At 34.0% G+C, this 20196-nt stretch overlaps 1 protein-coding gene and 1 long non-coding RNA gene across 2 annotated transcripts; one reads left to right on the forward strand and one right to left on the reverse strand.

Annotated features, from left to right (window-relative positions):
- The first annotated feature begins 4292 nt into the window (after window positions 1–4292).
- LOC140864794 (NPL4-like protein 2) lies at window positions 4293–6966 on the forward strand. Its single transcript, XM_073269167.1, has 2 exons — window positions 4293–5527; window positions 6578–6966. The coding sequence occupies exons 1-2, from the start codon at window positions 4547–4549 to the stop codon at window positions 6830–6832; spliced, it is 1236 nt and encodes a 411-aa protein (XP_073125268.1). The 5' UTR covers window positions 4293–4546; the 3' UTR covers window positions 6833–6966.
- Window positions 6967–7828: 862 nt separating this feature from the next.
- On the reverse strand, window positions 7829–12134 carry LOC140866036 (uncharacterized). Its single transcript, XR_012144791.1, has 3 exons — window positions 11836–12134; window positions 11667–11711; window positions 7829–8228 (listed from the first exon to the last, which is right to left on the reverse strand). It is a non-coding gene; the product is annotated as an uncharacterized lncRNA (long non-coding RNA).
- Window positions 12135–20196: the final 8062 nt, after the last annotated feature.

The following is a 20196-nucleotide window of genomic DNA, read 5'->3' on the forward strand; positions in this document are numbered from 1 at the left end:
TACATGGAGTGAATATTTATCGCGTCGTCTCCTTAGCATCGAGTGTCGTAAAGGAATCATGCCGAACTTGTTCCAAGTATCCTAAAAGGATGTGGAGAAAGTTAAAGAGACAAAATATGAAAGAATTTTGGCATTCACTTAGAAGCCTCCAAAAGTTTTTTGGGCATTTAGTGTGAGAATAAGGCAAGGTTTTCTTGGAATTGCCCGTGTCCATTCTTAGTGTGGTGGTTGTGTTATTTGGAATTACATGCTACACTATGCTCAAGCTTTGTTATGTTACTTAAGCTGTCTCAATAATTTTGACTATTTCTTCATCATTGTTGTTCACCATCATCACAAGACTATACCATCTATGTTTCCGAATCACGGGTTGTGCCCTCATTAAACCCAATGAGAATAAAAGGAAATATCTATGCCTTGGATGGTTTTTTACATATCGGGAAATGGTTAACGAGATGCTACAGTTTGGTATTTATCCCTAGGTACATTCGATGGTTATTATTGGTCCAAATATAGAAGATCAACACTTGACATCACATTAAAAATAAATAAATAAATAAACGATAATGATCATTAGATCTATCATAAGGATCTATCATAATTCATGACATATTACCGTATTATCCTTGTGGCGAATCATAATCAAATGCCAAACATGATTAGATTACTGTTTTTTATGGTTCCGTTATGGTTAAATGGCAGAAAAAAATACAGTAGTGTGACTGAAAAATCATTAAATTCCTATTTTTTAATAAAAAAATAAAATTAATAATGGTGTCTGAATCAAATTTATAGATATATACTTGGGATATTAAAAACTTCAGTTTGAGTTATGGATTCCGATTATGAGCCCACATGTTACTATAATCATTGTGGCTTTAGTTACTTTCTCTATTTTTAGGTAGTTGAATCAAATCTTAAGTGGTTTGGTGTTCGTTTTTCTTAATAAAATAGGAAAATTGATAATTACAATTTAATATCAAATTGAGGTGGGGCCAAGTCAACTAATGTATTATTATTTTATATATCATGAGGTTTGATAATGTTTTGAATCGGTGATCGAACCAGTCCATCTTAAAAAAAATGGTTCAATCGGTTGCATCATTTTTAGTGGACGTTCGAACCGGAAAATCATTATATAATAATTAATATAATATAATTAACTCATCATTTGGACGGGTCGAAAAATTTCCAACCCAACTATAGTTACAAATGTGCCAAACTATTTGTGAGTAATTAGTTAGGTCAAAAATTGACTCGAGCTTGAATTGAGTTCGAGAAGGTTGATTCCTCACTTGAGTCGAGTTTGAGCCTACACAAATTAAAATCGAGTCAAAATTCTAGTGGTATGATACTTGAGTTCCACTCGGCTCATGTGCACCCCTAAACCCCCACCCTCCAAATATGTAGGTCAGATTACCAATTTCCCGACCTGCTAACCTTACGGCTCTACTTAAAATACTAAAAGTCAAAAACATGTCAATTTCGAGAATTACTTTGGCAATTTTACCTCTTTGTTTTTTCCACTTATAATATGGATCTTGATGACGCACTCGTGATTGTGGCAAAACCAAGCCCAGAAGTCAAATCATGACGAAATAAAGTCCAAAATTCATATGTCCAAATTGAAGCCCCATGCTTCTCATGAAGTCCATAAGTAAAAATAGCGAAAAACCAATCCATCAATCAAGGAAAATGGGCCTAGTGGCAGTTATGTGGGCTACACGATGGAAAACCTACCCAAACTACAAGAAGATAAAAAAAGTTATGTTGATTATAATAAAATAAAAATAAAAATACTATTACTTTAATATTTCAATCTAGTTTGATCTGAATTTTTTTTTTTAAAAAACTAATTAGATATCAAGATCTTTTGTTTATCATAATGAGATATCCGGTTCGTGTATAATTAATGTATTTCAATGTAATATTATTATAATATAATCGACAAGTTTATATTAATATTGACTGAGGGTGTTTGGTTGAGCTTATAAGCCCTACAAAACATCTTACAAGCTATTTTGGAGTTTAATTGTTCTTCAAATCTATTTGGTAAAATATTTTCCAAACAACTTATAAGTTGCCAAGATTTTTTTTTTTTGTTGATATTTTACTTTACCATATTATCCTTATACATTTTATTAAATATCCATCATTCCCTCTACTCATCATTTTACATAATTTATCAATTTTTTAAAAATTAAAATATAAAATAGTTTTATTTTTTAATATATGTTTAAAATTTATGATAAAAAGTTATAAAATAATTATATATATATATATATATATAACTATTTACATTACTTTCATAGCACTATATCAGTGTTTTCATAACCGTACCGGTGATCGAACCGGTCTACCTAAAAAAACAGTTTAACCGGTCGGACCATTTTAACCAGACGGTCGAACCGAAAAATCATTTATATAATTTAATATAATAAATAATATAATTTGAATTTTTAAAACTCCAAAATTATATAAATAGAGAAAAATATATATATTTAACATAGTTTGAAAGCTAAATAAATATATTCAAAGTATCAATTATAGTTATAAATTATTTAAATAATAAATTATTTAATTTAAAAAAACAATAATTATTAAAAAAATTTTTAAATGAAGTAAAAATTCTAAATAATAATGTGTATATATATATATATATTAAATTTAAAGTTTTAAAAATAAAAAAAATTAAATTTTCAAAAAAAAAAATAAAAAAAATTCGAAAAATTGGTTCAACCGGTGGAACCGGTTTTTCGATTCTTGGCCGGTCCAATCGGTTCTTGACCGGTTGGATCGGTTTTCCGATTCTTGGAGTCGTTTCGGACCGGAGAACCGACCGGTCCGGTCCGGTCCGGTTCCAAAAAATTGCACTATGTTTTTTTTGGTAATTTTGACAACGATAAGATCTTATAATATCAAACACATCAACATCTAAGTTGTTAAAAATAAGTTCATTCAAACACTTTAACATCTTATTTTTAAAATAAGACCTGACAGCTTATAAGCTCCTAAAATCTAAAACAACTTGTTTTAGGAGCTTATAAGCTGTCAGGTTTTATTTTAAAATACAAAAACTCCTATGAGACGGTCTCAAGGGTCATTTTTTTAGACGGGTCTTATATATTGGTTATCCATTAAAAATATTATATTTTATGCCAAAAGTATTACTTATTATTATAAATATGGACATGGTTGACCCGTCTCACGGATGAGACCGTCTCACAGAAGTGTTATTCATTTTAAAAATAAATGTTAGAGCTTAAAAGCTGTTTTAGGAGCTTATAAGTTGTCAAGTATTATTTAAAAAATAAGATAAAGTGCTTGGATGAACTTATTTTAAACAATTTAAAGATATTGATGTGTTTGATATTATAAAATATTTTATTGTCGAAATTACCAAAAACAATAAAATACTATGAAAGTAATTTAAGTAGAATATACATACAAAAATAGTTTTAAATTTATCATAAATTTTAAACATATATTAAAAAATAAAACTATTTTTAATTTTAATTTAGAAAAAAAATTCCGTCAAACAGATTATTTTGACAACTTATAAGTTTTTTAACAAAAAAATTGTCAAACAAATTTAAAGAGCTTGTAAGTTCTAATATGTTAGGCACCGTTTGGTTTGAGTGATAGGATAAGTAATCCATATATAAACAATATAATGTAAATTAAAAATAAATAAGAAAAAATAGTTAATACATTATTTGATTTGATGGATAGATTATAATTTATTTGATTTAATTGATGTAAAATTATTAATTAATAAATAGATAAATAATAAAACGAAAATAAGACGAAATTAATTGAAATAAGTTATACATAGATTAATAATACATCAAACCAAACAATGTCAAACTCCTCCAAACACCCTCTAAGTGATATGTTGTTTGTTTAAATAGAAAGTGAAGACAAATCCCAAAAATTCTAATATATGATTCGTGTAAAATTTAAAAATCAGAATTCCTGTTTATAGGTATAAAATAGAAAAGAGCAAGATATTTGAATGAGATAATTTAAATTGAAAACTACGGGGACACAAAAAGTTAAGATCGATCCATAACAAACTACATTTTTATGCTTCAGAAAAAAAAAACAAACTACATTTTTAATGTTTATCTAATATCTTAATCTAAAGCCATAAAATATATTTAGAATATTATTAATAAACTAATTTAAAATTCTAGTAGAAATAAAATAGGAATCAAATATATGGTAGATATCATGATCTAGAGATGAGGGCATAATCGTCCTTTCGTGGCGCAAAGGATTTTGTGTTTAAAGTTTCATATATGTCGCACTCTCTTCATATTCTGTTCTCAGATTACTTTCTTTTTCCCCAATCTTTAATTTATCTTTTCGCTTACCAGAGAATTCTTGATTCGTACTATATCTACGATTTCTTGGAGTTTTCCCCCCCAAAAAATTAGGGTTCTTGGGGGTTAATTTTCATCCATATAGTTGTTAATTTGCCAATTTCTCACAATCTGTTTGATTATATTCCTGAGTAATCATTGCGGTGAGTGGTTCAGTAAACATGATGATCAGAGTCCGGAGCCGTGACGGGTTGGAGCGGGTCACGATCGAAAACCCGGCCGCGACAGTCGCTCAACTCCAGGCGGCAATCGAATCCCAGCTTCGGGTGCCGAGACACGCTCAAATCCTGTCGACTAACCAGAACTTGCTTCTAGCAAAGGCCGCCTCCGATTTGACCAGATTTACTGATATGTCGAACCCGAACACCCCGATTTCATCCCTTAAAATCGGGCATGGCTCGATTGTTTATCTTGCTTACGAAGGGGAGCGCACCGTTGCGGGCCCTGCTTTCCAGCCCGCTGGGTCGTTCGGCAGGAAGATGACCGTTGATGACTTGATTGCCAAGCAGATGAGAGTTACTCGCCAGGAGAACCCGCACTGTGAGCTTGTCTCGTTTGATCGTGATGCGGCTAATGCCTTTCAGCATTATGTGAGTGAAAGTTTGGCTTTTGCGGTGAAACGCGGTGGTTTCATGTACGGGACAGTGTCGGAGGAGGGAAAAGTAGAGGTGAATTTCATTTACGAGCCACCCCAGCAGGGGACGGAGGATAATTTGATGCTTTTCAGGGATATGGACGAGGAAAAGTTGGTTGAGGCTATAGCATTGGGGTTGGGGATGAGGAGGGTGGGCTTTATATTCACACAGACTATTACCCAGGACAAGAAGGATTACACACTGTCGAATTCGGAGATTTTGCAGGCAGTTGAGTTGCACGCCGAGGGAGATTTGAAGGAATGGGTGACTGCCATGGTGAAACTGGAGGTGAATGAGGATGGTGCTGCAGAAGTGCATTTCGAGGCCTTTCAGATTAGTGATATGTGTGTTCGGTTGTTTAAGGAAGATTGGTTTGAGCGCGAGGTGCAAGAGGGCAGTGATCCTAAGCTTTCAAGGATGAAAAAGGATGTGATGATGGGTGTAAAAGATACTAGGGAAGTGGACAATGATTTCTTCTTGGTAGTTGTCAAGATTTTTGATCATCAGGTCCGTAGCATATGTCTTTGGAGTTTTGTTTGGTAAAAATTTAGTCTTTATTTGGCTTTAGTAGCTATACAAATTTTTACAGGCTCATTGTTTGTGGCACTTGCATTACAGATAGATACCTACCTAATGATTATGGAGTTCAAATATTTAACACAAATTTGAATAGAAACTGCGGACTACCTAAATATTGAGTATGGATAGATCACAATGAGGATGATAATTGCTCAGCACGATAGTCTTGTGCTTTGACTAAATGGGCCATCTAACACGAACTTGCTATTTATTTTATGTGGCTGTGTTTAAGATGATTGTTAAGTTCTAGTTTATAAAATATAATGAGATAGAAATATTGTATTAGCTAAAGATCTGTCTCTGTCTCTGTAAATTATTCAATAGGATCATGTCAGTTCACCATTGTCCAACTCCAAATTTGATTAATGTTGTGTAGAAGTTAAAGTACAATCATTTTTTTTGAAAGAGTAATAGAATCATTTCATACCTGTGTTATGTGTTGCCAAAGTAATGCAAAAGAACAACAGTGGTTCAGAAGTGATCGGCTCGTTAGTGTGTATTTTATTTCCACATAATTCAGGCTTGAATACTCTAAAAAAAAATCACACTTGAATTCGCTGCATATTGACATCGTTTTTATTGATTTCTGTTAAACATCTATATCACATGTAGTGCTAGATTCCGCTAATTTAGCCCCGTCATGTACCGTATCTGGTTGACACTCTTTCAATCAAGTACCAAGAATAGACCTTGATTGCCTTTTGTTGATACTCTATTGCAATGTGATGTATTTTTGTTAACTATGAAATATGAATTGCATTGCATTTGAAGTGTGTTGGAAGTTTGCGTGTGATTCAAGATATGGGCTATCAATGCGTTTTCAAGAGATGCATTTAATTTAGTCGTATTCCTCCATTGCTTCCTCATTGTTTACAGCATACTCTCTCTATTAAACCAGGTGTTTTGATTGCTTCTCCTGAAATTGCAAGGCTTCTACGAATGCTTCTGTTTTCTTATACGAACGATTTGTGAATGCAGGGCCCTCTCACAACAACGTTTCCTATCGAGAACAGGATGTCACCGCTGACAATGAATGCCCTGAAAAATCATCTGGATCGAACAAAAACCCTTCCCTTTGTGAAGCGAATCTCTGATTTCCATCTGATGCTCTTGCTCGCTAGGTTTTTAGACATCAAAACTGATATACCCGCATTAACCGGCTGCGTGATGATACAAGCTACAGTTCCTGAAGGATACCAGCTGCTAATTGAATCCTTGGCCAGCGCCTGTTGATCAAAACCGAAACTCTTTTGCAGTGCTTCGGACATTTAGGAATGATCTTTCTATGAAAACGTACCTATTTCGAAATTGAACACGATAACTTCAGTGCTCTTGATTTGCTGTGTAATTTAAAGCCGAGCTTTATATATTACTTTAATTTGTTTTGTTTTGTTTTGTTTTGTTTATGTGATTTTTATACTTTGTTTCTTTAAATCTTCCGGTTAAGTGAACCAGGTGCTCTGAATTGCTTTGCTATAGATTTTGCTTGCTATTCTTAGAGCTTACCGATACTTTTGAGTTTTGAAATCCACTATGATTTTTAACGATCTCGGAATTCAAAATATGCCATTAACTTATTAAAAAAAAAAACCGTTCGTCCACTAGTTGTTTGAATAATTCATTTTTTTATTTGTTCTGCATTGCTCCGAGGTTTAGTCAGAAAAAAAAAAACATTCTTTTAAAAAACGTCTTTGCTATAAAATTAAAGTTGAATAACTAATTAGACAATTATTCTAAGGTTGTGTTTGGATTGAAGTATTTCATTTGAGAGTGGATTTCAAATTAATGGATTTGAAAATTCATTGATTTGAATTCATTGTTTATTAAATCTCTTGCTTGAAATAATATGAAATTTTAAATTCATTGATTAATTGTTTGACTAAAATTTTTAATAATTTCAAAAAATAGAAAATTTTAATATATTATTCTTTATATATTTTGAAATTAAAATTAGTATTATGATCACAAAATAACCATATTCAATTTTAAAAACATAAATTTAAACTTTATTTATTTTATTTGGATTAAATACTAAATTTACATAAATAAACTTTAAACAAAATATTTATGTTTTTCTAAAAAAAAAAATATATAACTTATTATTAAACTTCAATTTCTTTTTCATCATACTAGTAACATATAAAAATATTTTTCGTCCAATAACTCTACAATAAAATCAAAATTTAGTAACATATATTAAATTTCAAACAATATTTATAAAGTCTCTTGGAAAAATAAAAAAATAATAAAAGACTTTCATAAGATAAATTTCAAACAATGGTTTTTAGAAAATAAACACGATAAAATTCCAACAATTGACTAAATTCTTCGATGACCTCGATATTCTTCGTACATTTGCATCGCCAAAGTTTCTCGAAATATTGTTCATTCTCTTGTTGTTCGAACTGTCATTATTTATTCTTCTTGATCACCTAAATCATTTTCAGTCAGAACCCTTTGTCCTAATTCTCGGTCCACTTCATCTATGATAATCAGTCGTTGACAGATCTTTGATCATATATCAAGTTTCAAATAAAATAATTATTTGTCTCTTCGTCGTTCTTTTCAAATTCATCTCGTGAACGTTTTCTTCCCGTCTATGCGTTTTTTTCAACAATATTCATTGAACCTAAATTTAAAATACAATATAAACGATGATAATAAAATAAAATAACTTTTATGTATAAACATGATATTACATTACTATCTCATATTATATATATATATAATAAAAAATGAAGTTCTATAATAAAAATGAAGTTTTTGGAAGAGAGATTCAACAAGATATCAGTTATTCACATAATTTTGCATTGCTAAGGGATAAAGAATAAAGAAGAAAAAGAAGAGTGACTTCTGAGCAAAGTTAATTTGTGGTCTACTAGGACTAATGGTCTTTAATCATAAATACAAGAGCAAAACCCAAGAGAGTAAATTCAAGCAGAATGTCATATAATGCAATCTTAAACTACAGGAGACTACCATGGACAACTTGTAAACCCAACAGACTGATGTAGAAAAAATAAGCACAATATTGAAAAAGACATAATCGCCGACATTAAGATTTATCACTGGAATATTGATTGACAAAGGCAAAAATAAATAATGTCATGGAACTACATCTGTCACAAGCTAACACCAAAGGTTGATTAACAAATATTTAATGAAAAAATCAATGATCACTAATTTTTTTGTCATCTTTTGGAACAATCATTGTTTACTTCAGTTTGTAGGATGAGTAACGAGTAGGATTCTCAATAACATCGTGCCTTAAAGAAAATTAAACTCGGGAATAGCATTCATCCTTAGATGAGCTTTCTATCTCATGTTTCTTGGCTAGCAATATGGTTTTCTGCAAAATTATGCGCTTGTTTGGCCTCTTGATCAGCAAAATTCGACAATCTTATCCCTTGTATCAGCATTGAAATTAGAGCTCGATCGTATTTGTACCCGCTTCAATCAACATATGCTGGGACAATTCCTAAATATATCCCTGTATCTTTTTCATTTTCCGTATTATATCTCTTTCACTTTTCATGTTCCAAATATATCCCTGATTCATTAAATAGTTTCTTGAATTTGTCCTTAAAACTAAATAATGCTCATTCTACCCTTTATTTCCCTATTTAAAATTTAAAGGCTTAATCCCACCATGCTTTCGTCAGTAAATTAAAGCAGAATACCTCTTTGACCATACTGTTGCCGGGTTATGTCCACCGAGTTTTACAGGTTGTTCCTCACAACCAAACCACGCGATCGCAACCGATGGTTCCTGACACAGACTCCTTCAGCAGCAGCTAGCACAGCCCTATTTCGTTTCCTACCTTAGGGCGTATAGTAAAAGCTTAATTTTTTAAATAAAATAACATGATAGAGAAGAGCTTCGGAAATTTATTCAGACAACATATTATTACATAAATCAACCTCCTTTGAAGAGGAGGAGATAACTTGTTTAACTACTCATAGTAGCCTTGTTCTTGAAATACATAAAAGTAAAACTTAATACAATAGAAAGAGAAATATTACAATGTTTTATTTGTAAGAAAACTGAAGGAAATGATCGATGTCTTCAACTTCCTTAAAATCCTGTATTTATAGCCGAAGTTCCACTCGTTTCACCGAGAAACTTCAGAGAATCTTACAGCTGTCTTGAATTCTTTATGTCATTATTGATGACATCTTTTGCTAGTGGGAGTCACATGCCCATCTTTTACTAGTGGAGGAGTCACATTCTTGACTTTTTCTTTTGGATTTATTCTTCTCACATGCCTTCTTTATTGTTGTCGGGGCATCTTTTGCTTTTGCAGTGGGCCCCTGGGAAAACGCGATTTTGGTGGTCCTTGTCCACCTTTGCTTGTCTCGGAAAATCTTTTCGATCTGTTCGGGGTTTGAAGGTTTTTTCGAATTCTGACTCCTTCTGGTTTGGACATTCTGGGCAGATATTCTCTGACCATCTTCCGATATGAGCCATATTACAAAATTTTAGGCGAGTTTCTTTACTCTCCGACAGCTTGTTGTTCCACAAAAAGTTCCTCTTCTTGTCGAAGAGTTCTTCCGCAAATGCCGTAGTTTTTCCTGTCATTGTGTTTAACAGGAATGATCCGTTCACAGAATTTTGATAAAATTTGAACGAAAACTTGACCTTATCCATCTCGGTGAGACAAACCCAAATACCCCATGCCCTTCTGGTTGAAATTTTACTTTCTCCAAAGGTGGACACCAATGGTATTTCTTCAGATATAGGATCCTTGATAAATCTTTGATTATTCATGTCAGGTCTCCTTAGCTTGATGAAATGAAAGGGCTCGTGTGATCCTTTCCCTGTTGGTTCTGGAGCTGTACTAAAGAAGTATAACTCGAGCACATCTCCTCTGGACAAATGATCATTATTTACCCATATTTCTTGGACTGCTTCCTGAATCCATTTTGGTAGTTGTGATATTTCCTGGAAGCCTGGTGAAGTTGAATAAACTGAGGCTAGAGCCCCAAATTCATACCATAGCTTTACATCCTTAGGATTGACATTGTTTTTTAGCCAAACTCTTGGATATATTCCTGCAACATCAACCCTGCAAGCGATCGGGTTGATTTTATTTCTTGTACTTAATTTCTCCCATCTTTGTTGATAAACCTGAAATGGAGAAATTACAGCTGGGTTAGTATCAATCTTAGATTTGCCCTTGTCAGTGTAGGGCCTAAGATTGATCTCTTCCTCTTTTACCCCAGAGGCGGAGGGCTGACTTGATGAGTTATCCTCTTCAATTGTTGCTTTATCTAGATCATCAAAAGCTGATGATAGATTAGCGCTCGTTTCTTGAGTATTAGAATCCTCAACATATTATTTTACAACCGGTGGCTGTATTTTTTATTTTTGAGAAACCGGTGGTTTTTCTATAGCACGCATAATTGGCCCTTGAATAGCAGCCTATAGTTGAGTTTGAGCTTGCATACATCCTGTGATTCGATTGGATATTTTGATCCAATCAGCTTGTTGTAACCTTCTTTGAGCCTCTTTTTGACATCTTCAAGGGATATGAAAAAATTAAGGCACTGGAGAGACATTTGACGGAGACTTTTCCAGGTCTTATCAGTTTCAAGAACACGAGATTCGAATTTCACAAACTATAGCACAAGATTGCAACAGACTTTTGAAAATGTAAAAATGCCAAACAAGCACATGCATCAATGACAACTCTGCAACAAATCAGATTAGTTCACAGTATTATTTGCTTAATCACAAATTCTCGCAAAAGTACATATTTTGGCTCTATCAAAATTTTCGATTCCGCCCGAATATGATCTGGTTGACTGTTGACATGATAAATGTAAAATTTCTAACAAGCTACTCACAAGTCAGAGATGTAGAAATTTCAAATCCCAACAAGAAGCCATCTTTCTTTCTTAATTCTAGCAAATGCCCATTATGGAAACTTTTGAAAACAAAGAAAGATAATCATCGGGGCTCACAACACATTAATAAATACAAAGAAATCAGCTCAAATCACACATACCGCCTGAATTTCAAACAAATTTGCCAGAAAACTAACGTAGGAAATGAAAGATTGTGCACCTAAGCTTTTGAAAGACGTAATGGAGATCAGATCGGCAGACACATCTGCAAAACAATTTTCCAGTAATGGAGATCAGATCGAGCACGTGAGATCCCAAGGTAAAAACATGAGTTAACTTCAAAATACAGGATCAAGAATGCAAAATCGTGCACGATCATATAAACGTACATGAGGTGTTGGGATTGCTTCAGGGAATCCAAATCCCGGGAACCGATTAGGGTTTTGGCTTGAAGAAAACATGAAGAAACGCAAAATTGTGCAAGACGTAAAACACCGTCGCGAAAAACCTTTAAGCGGAGAAGATTTCAAATCGGCCGTTGTGGCTATGGATTTAAGTTCGTTGAAAACTAGCGTATAAATCCATGGCCCAAATCATTAGATTTGCAATCTCAAATCTACTCGTCAGCCAAGCAATTGGGGTGGATTTGGGCGTGGATTTCAAATCCAAATTAGCCTAAATCTACCCATCCAAATAGGGCCCAAATGAATTTGAATAATTTATGACTATAATTTTTTTTAAGATTTTGAACATTATTTGTGTTCATAAAAAGGTGTCAAAATTGGTTACTTGACTGACAACGGAGAATTACTAGTTTGGATGATTTTGAAACTTTCTTCTATGATGATTCAATAAAGCTTCACGGATATAAAAAATAAATAAATAAAAATTCTTTTTCTTTTTCTTTTGATTTTCAACTTTTTTTTCTTGGAGGAAGATATAAATTGTCTATTGACTTTCTGTATGTGCGCCTTAAAAAGCAAAAATATTTATCATTTAATATATTCCTAACCACCTATGATCCTAGAAAATTTGGACTATTTTATAGATGATTTTTCGAGATTGTGCTCCAGAGTTTAAAATAAAATGAAGATCATTGAATCAGAAATTTTTTTGAATTTCAAATTCTTCTCTATTATTATATGTATATGTATTTGTTTAATTAGATTATGCATACTATACTCTATATAATTAAAGTGCAGACAGTGTAAATCTATATATGTAGAAACAAAGCTGTAATTCGAGCTATATTATGATTCAATTTGCAATTATACAAAAAATTAAGAGAGATTATTTTTGGTCATATTTTGTTCTTTGTGATTTTTAGTAATCTACTCCACTATTTTTCACTCTTACTCGTAATTTTAGTCCATTTCATTAAAAACATTAACATAACACTACATACATCAACAATCATGTCGAAAAAAGACTAAAATTGTCAAAAATAATAACAATAATAATAATAAACTTGTCAAACTAAAATAAAAAATTAATAACATAAAAGATCAAAATCATAAAAATTTGTAAAGAAGAATTCATAATCACTTTTTTTTTTTTTTTTCTAGCATTTTCAAACATCACCAACTGATCTCGAAACTAGAATTATATTTACTAATTCGATCGTACGTACCGTCTTAATTTTAAAACCCACCTTATACATTTGCATAAGAACACGTATCAACTAATTGACAAAACACTAAAATATGCATAGATTCCGGAATATGATGCTTGTCCTTACATAAAAAAAAAATATACCAAATTATTTTAATGAAATTTAATTTTTGGATTTGTGACATAAATTTATAATGCCTCTTTTTCAACTAAAAGCAGGTAACCTCAATTAATGGTTTACTCAGGCGTACGTTTCAACCCTAGCCTGCCCAGGTTTGGCGACTAGTGAGTAGTGACACCATCTTATATGAAAAACAAAACTCAACTTTAATGTTCAAATTACTTCATATATATATATATCCTTGGTTTATCTAATGCACATCCGAAATCTAAAGTTATTCAGTGCACACCCTTTCGGGTTGTAGCTCTGAATTTCTCGTTATAGAAAAAAAACTCAAAGTAAGTTCATTTTTCGAAAAAAAAAAAAAAAAACTTTGATCCAATAATTATATGATCATTCACATATGATCATGAATTCCAAACTCACCTAAATATAGGATTTTCAATATTCTATTTTCTCAAAACAACCTACGTACATATATATTGTATTTCAGAATTTGGTTTTATTCAAATTAATTTTTTAAAAGAAAATCCAAGAAAAGTAGTAGTAGTAGTTATTATTTATTATGGTTGGTGAAATAAATCGATCGAAAGAGATTGTGTTAATCACAAAATAATTAAATCAACTCTGCCATATATGCTGATTACAAATATCAACAAAATTATATCGCAATTATAAGTTTCTTATCCCGAGTTTATATGAAAAGCACATATTTACTTACTTTTCACTACCAAAAAAAAAATGAAAAAATAATCAACAAATTCCAAAGAGGGAAATTCAATCCCGAGCATAAAATTGAAGCAAATCGAGATGAACCCTTTCCTCCATATATCTCTAGTTGTTATTGTTGTTGATCCTCCGGCTCGGACCAGATACCGGCATTTTTCCCTTGGGTAGCATGCTCATGAGCAACGGGGCATATCCGGCTCCATCGATATTCTTCTCATCAACTCGAAAATCCTTCCCGATGGTTCTTTCCGACGAATTAATATCATCGTTAAGGCTCGAATTCGATGTTCGAACATGATAAAACGTCGTACCTTTGCATGGTCGAGCATGCGTGGGAGGAAAAGCGAATAAGGAAAGGAGAAGAATGGCGACGAAGAGATGGGGGAAGCTTGATGTTGTTGCCATGAGTGGATATTGGAGTTGGTGTGAAAATGTGTGAGGATTTTGGTGCAAGAAAATGAGGGGAAGTTGGGTTTGGACTAGGTTTTTATAGAGCGTCAATTTTATTAATTTTTGTAATAATATTATTTATTGTGTGGTGTTTGAATTGTTAAAAGTCAGCTTGTGAATAAAAAGTCGTAGTGTGTGCAGACGAAAATGTCTACGCGCTTTAACAACCGAGTCTGAACGCGTTGATTTTCAGTCATATTTTCCTATTAAAGAAAGGAAAAAAGAAAGAAGAAAAAGAAACGTGATTTTGTATTTTTTGCTTTTTGCCAAATTGTTTTTTGTGCGTTGTGTTTAATTAAATGGTCTATGTAAAATAAATAATTTTTTTGTCAAACCGTTTATAAGTTATCAAAATGCTCCTAATATGGTATAGTATAGATTTTGTTGTAAAATAGATACAATATCATTTAATATTTATAAAAAAGTTTATAGAAATCACGTTACTATAACATGATGGACTGAATTTAAAATTATATAAATACGAAATCATATTATTTCAATCTAGTTTCATATATTTACAATCTATACCGTATAATATATATACAATATAATTTTTTTTGAGAATACAATATAATTTACTATATAACATAATATAAAAAATCCTTAGTTATGTTAAATTAATATTTTTCATAGATTGGATCTCACAAAATTTACATATGAGATTATCTCATTAGTTTTTTTAAAAAAAAACTTTGGGGTTTTCAACACACTTACGATTTATAATTTTTAACCTTATTTTATAAAACTCAAAAACTCTCGTTAGACGATTTTACGAGTAAATTTTGTGAGACAAATCTTCTAATTAGGTCACTCGAGATAAAATAGTATTTTTTATTGTAAATATGAACATGACTTTTGGTTTCACGAAAAAAATTTCGTAAGACCACCTCACAAAAAAACGTACTCTAATAAAAGAGAAATAGTTCACTTTTTTCCTTTTGAATTTAAATTAAATTCATCTTAACTTTTTCTTAACACAGTTTTCACACTTTGTCCATTATAATTTATTTAAATTTTAAAATAAATAATATTATATAATAATAATAAAAAAAGAAATTAATATACTAGCAGTCATTAGTTTAGTTGTAAGCCCACGTGCTGGGCGGTAGCGCGTGAGCAGTATTTCGTGGAAAGTTGACGTCATAGCGTGGCGAAACCGCAACTGAGTAGCTAGCTAAGCTTCCCCATAATCCACCAACCGCGACGGTGATCCAGCTTCCAGCCCCCATACATAACTTGCGCTACAAGTACGCCACTATTACTCAACTACATCTCTGCCCATTCTCATTAAATATTTTTTTTATGTTTGCATGCATCCTCTAGTAAGTACACGCCAAACTATATATATTTAGGTAGGGGCAGAGCCAAAAAATTAATAAGGGGTGGCTAAACCGAGAGCTTCAAAAATCGAAACCCCTCTTCTAATCGAAACTCCTCTTCTCTTCTCATCTTATGTCTTGCAAACTAGCAATTTTGAAAGAAAGAACAAAGCAGATAATGTTTTTGTTCTGCAAAAATTATATTTTGGTTTGGGCCTGGGCTATTTTTCATTTGGGCTAGATATAAATTTACATATATATATATACTATACCTATCTAATTGGGCCGGAGCAGGCCTGGGCTACAGCCCATACCTGTCACCCCTTAAATCTGTCCCTGTATTTAGGGTTGAGAAAAAATATTAAACTTGTAGGTATACAGAGGTTACGTATTAAAAAATTCGGTACAGTATAGTAACGATATCGAAACTTTTTGGTATTATATACCAAAACAATATATATAAATGAAAAATATATATCTATATAATATATATCAAAAATAAATTTATAGACTAAAAACTTTAAGATTTTTTTGGTATAAATGGTACGTATCGATGTCGTACCAAAATATTGTTATATTAAAAAGTTCAGTATTGTAGTGACCCTGCATGGTATTACCTACTAACTGGCAACTAATAGCATGCATTAAACTTAATACAGCAAAATAACTTAACAGAGTAAAACGTGCGGAAACATAACCATAAATTACATATCAGCTTAGTATAAAAGTGTCAAGCTTATTCATCAGTAGTGATACAACCATATCGAAATACTTAAAAGTAAACATTATACAGCTATATCGAATCCTGCTATATAACTAACTCCTCAAGGCCTGCTCCCTAATCCTGCCTTGAACCACCAGCTCCGTTCATCCTGCGACCTGCCCCATGGAATAGGGTATCCAAGATAATAACTAGGACGTGAGCGCTAACGCCCAGTACATAAACATGAGTAAACATATGTATATAATGCATGAACATGATGACTGGTAAAGGGTCATCTGAAAAGTCATGCTCAGTACCGGCGCCACATGAGTGTTGCCACCGCACGGATCAACCTCTGGGTGCAACCACACTCGTCTAGTACACCATAGTAGATAGACATAAAAGCCCCCGCCGTCGCGGTACTCTCAGTGACAGACTATCGAATATAGAGCTGAGCGGCTCTATAGTCAGGTATAACAAGGTATAGGCTCAACGTGTATATGCACATGACATATGAATATAGAAAGCGGTAATTCATATATCATGTCATAGATAATGTCAAATAAATGCAACATATAAACATGTATACTCGCTGGAAATCTCAGTCAATGTGTACGTACCTCTAGGCTAGTTCAAGTATAATAGGATCCTAGGTTTCAAGCCTATATTCAAAAGTTCACCGTATCACTACAGAAATTCTATAAGCCTTAACTAAGCTAATAAGTACTCCCAAAACTTAAATAGATTTCCGAACCATACCTTCGTCCATAGATAGCCCTTTGGAGACGCTAGTCCTGGATGACTATAACCACAACTTGGTTATTCCAGAACCTCTATTATAACCGATAGGGCCCTCAAGTATATATCTCACACTATATAACTGAAGAAAGGAAACTCGGAATTCGTATTTAGAAATAAATCTGGGAAGCCCTATTTATAGGCAAAATTTCCGGCCAAGATCGGAACCACCGATCTCGGGATCGGAGCTTCCGATCCAGCTCATGCTTTGCATGCATGACACGCCGGGATCGGAACGTCCGATCCGATGATCGGAGCTTCCGATCTTGCCTCCGATCAACACTTGTCAAAACTCGTGGCTGAGTCATCGAGCTTTGCTGGCAGCTGGAGATCGGAACTTCCGTTCCTGGATCGGAGCTTCCGATCTCGGTGCTTCCGCTGAGCTTCCGAAGTGGCTGGGATCGGAGCTTCCGATCTGGGTTCGGAGCTTCCGATCCGGCCCAAAGTCAAAAGCCCATATTCTCTTCCGAAGTCCAATAACACTCCGAAATTGATTAATTACCAACCCTTAATCATGTTTAACATATTATTATCTTAAAATGGGTTCTGGGTTACTACATTCTCCCCACCTTTAGATATTTCGTCCGCGAAATAACATCTAAAGACAAATCAAGATAACAATATGAAACAGAAAACCATGTTTTATTACAACAATTGTAATTACAACTACATGGTAATAAAAAATACAAAGCAAAAAACTCAAGATATTCTACTTACATACGACTCTCAGTTTCCCAAGTTGCTTCTTCAACGCATCGGCGCTGCCACTGTACCATCACAAGTGGTATAGTCTTGTTCCGAAGAACTTTCTCCTTTCTATCTAAGATACGGATTGGTCGTTCAACAAAAGACAGATCTGGCTCTAGATGAATATCAGTAGATTGAATCACATGAGATTCATCAGCTATATACTGTCGAAGTAACGACACATGAAAAACATTATGTATACTAGAAAGATTTGGCGGTAAAGTCAAACGATATGCAACATCTCCGATCTTCTCCAGTATCTGGAAAGGTCCAATAAAACGAGAAGACAACTTGCCTTTCACGCCGAATCTCATCACCTTCCTGAAAGGTGATACTCGTAGAAACACATATTCACCAGGCTCAAACTGAAGTGGCCTGCGACGAATATTAGCATAACTGACTTGTCTATCTTGAGCAACTTTGATCCTATGCTTGATCAAATCTACCTTGTCTACAATCTGCTGCACCAATTCAGGACCCTCGACTTGTCGTTACCCGACTTCATCCCAGAATAACGGAGTACGACACCATCGACCGTACAATGCCTCGAATGGTGCCATATCAATACTACGATGATAACTGTTATTGTGGGCAAATTCAATCAAAGGTAACTGATCCTGCCAAGATAAGCCAAAATCCATGACAGAAGAACGTAGCATATCCTCCAATGTACGAATCGTTCGCTCTGACTGTCCGTCAGTCTCCGGATGATATGCAGTGCTCAAACTCAGAGTGGTACCCAACGCCTCCTGAAAACTACCCCAAAAACGTGAGGTAAATCGCGGGTCTCTATCACTGACTATGCTCACTGGAATCTCATGCAAACGCACTATCTCCTGGATGTATAAACGTGACATGCGATCATAAGAATACTCCCGGTTATAAGGAATAAAGTGTGCTGATTTCGTCAAACGGTCAACAACGACCCAGATAGCATCACACTGACGTGAAGTCATAGGTAAGTGGGTAACAAAATCCATAGTTACATGCTCCCACTTCCATTCGGGAATCTCAAGATTCTGCAGTAATCCACCTGGTCATCGATGTTCAGCCTTGACCTGTTGACAAACCAAACATCTCGAAACAAATTGATACACACTCCTCTTCATCTCTTTCCACCAGAATCTAGTTCGCAAGTCCTTATACATTTTCATGCTTCTAGGATGAACTGATAATCTACTCATGTGAGCTTGAGAAAGAATATCATTTCTGAGCTCCGCGACGTTAGGTACAACCACCCGATTCGATAAGCACAATAAACCATCTGCCTGAAAATGGAATCCAGATGTATTAACTCCATTGGCTAGACGTGCCAAACGCTGAGTCTTAACATCAGATATCTGAGCATCTCTGATCCGAGAATACAATGCTGGCTCAGAAAAAATAGTATACAACCGAATCCCATTTCTCCCTTTCTTGTGCTTGAGCGTAAAACTCAATGAACAACACTCTTGAATCATATGAGATACTTCACTAGTCTGAAGTGCAGAAAGTCTCACCTGCCGACTCAAGGCATCAGCAGTAAGATTAGCAGAACCTGGATGATATTTGATTTCGCAATCATAGTCTTTCAAGAGATCCATCCAGCGTCTCTGTCGCATATTCAACTCCGCCTGAGTGAATAAATACTTCAAACTCTTGTGATCCGTAAATATCTCAAATTTCTCGCCATAAAGATAATGCCTCCAGATCTTGAGTGCAAATACAATGGCGGCTAACTCGAGATCATGTACTGGATAATTACTCTCATGCGTCTTCAACTGTCAAGAAGCATAGGCAATAACATGTCCATGCTGTGTCAGAACACATTCTAACCCCTGACCAGAGGCATCAGTATAGACAACATAACCTCCTGATCCAGAAGGTAGAGCTAGCACAGTTGCAGTAGTAAGACATCCACGTAGCTCGTGAAATGATTCCTCACAATCCGAGGACCATATGAAGGCAACATCTTTCCATGTAAGCTGTGTCAAAGGTCTGGCCAACTGTGCAAAATTCTCGATGAACCGACAGTAATATCCAGCTAGACCCAAGAAACTACGAATCTCAGCAATCGTCATCGGACGAGACCAATTCAGCACTGCCTCTATCTTACTAGGATCAACAGATATTCCTTCATTAGAAATCACATGACCGAGAAACACTACCCGATCAAGCCAGAATTCACACTTGCTCAATTTCGCATACAACTGCTTATCTCGTAACGTCTGTAAAACAATCCTCAAATGTTGTGCATGCTCATCTTTGTCATGAGAATAGACAAGAATATCAT

The sequence above is a fragment of the Henckelia pumila genome, chromosome 4 (genome assembly GCF_033568475.1).
Source record: "Henckelia pumila isolate YLH828 chromosome 4, ASM3356847v2, whole genome shotgun sequence".
NCBI lineage: Eukaryota > Viridiplantae > Streptophyta > Magnoliopsida > Lamiales > Gesneriaceae > Henckelia > Henckelia pumila.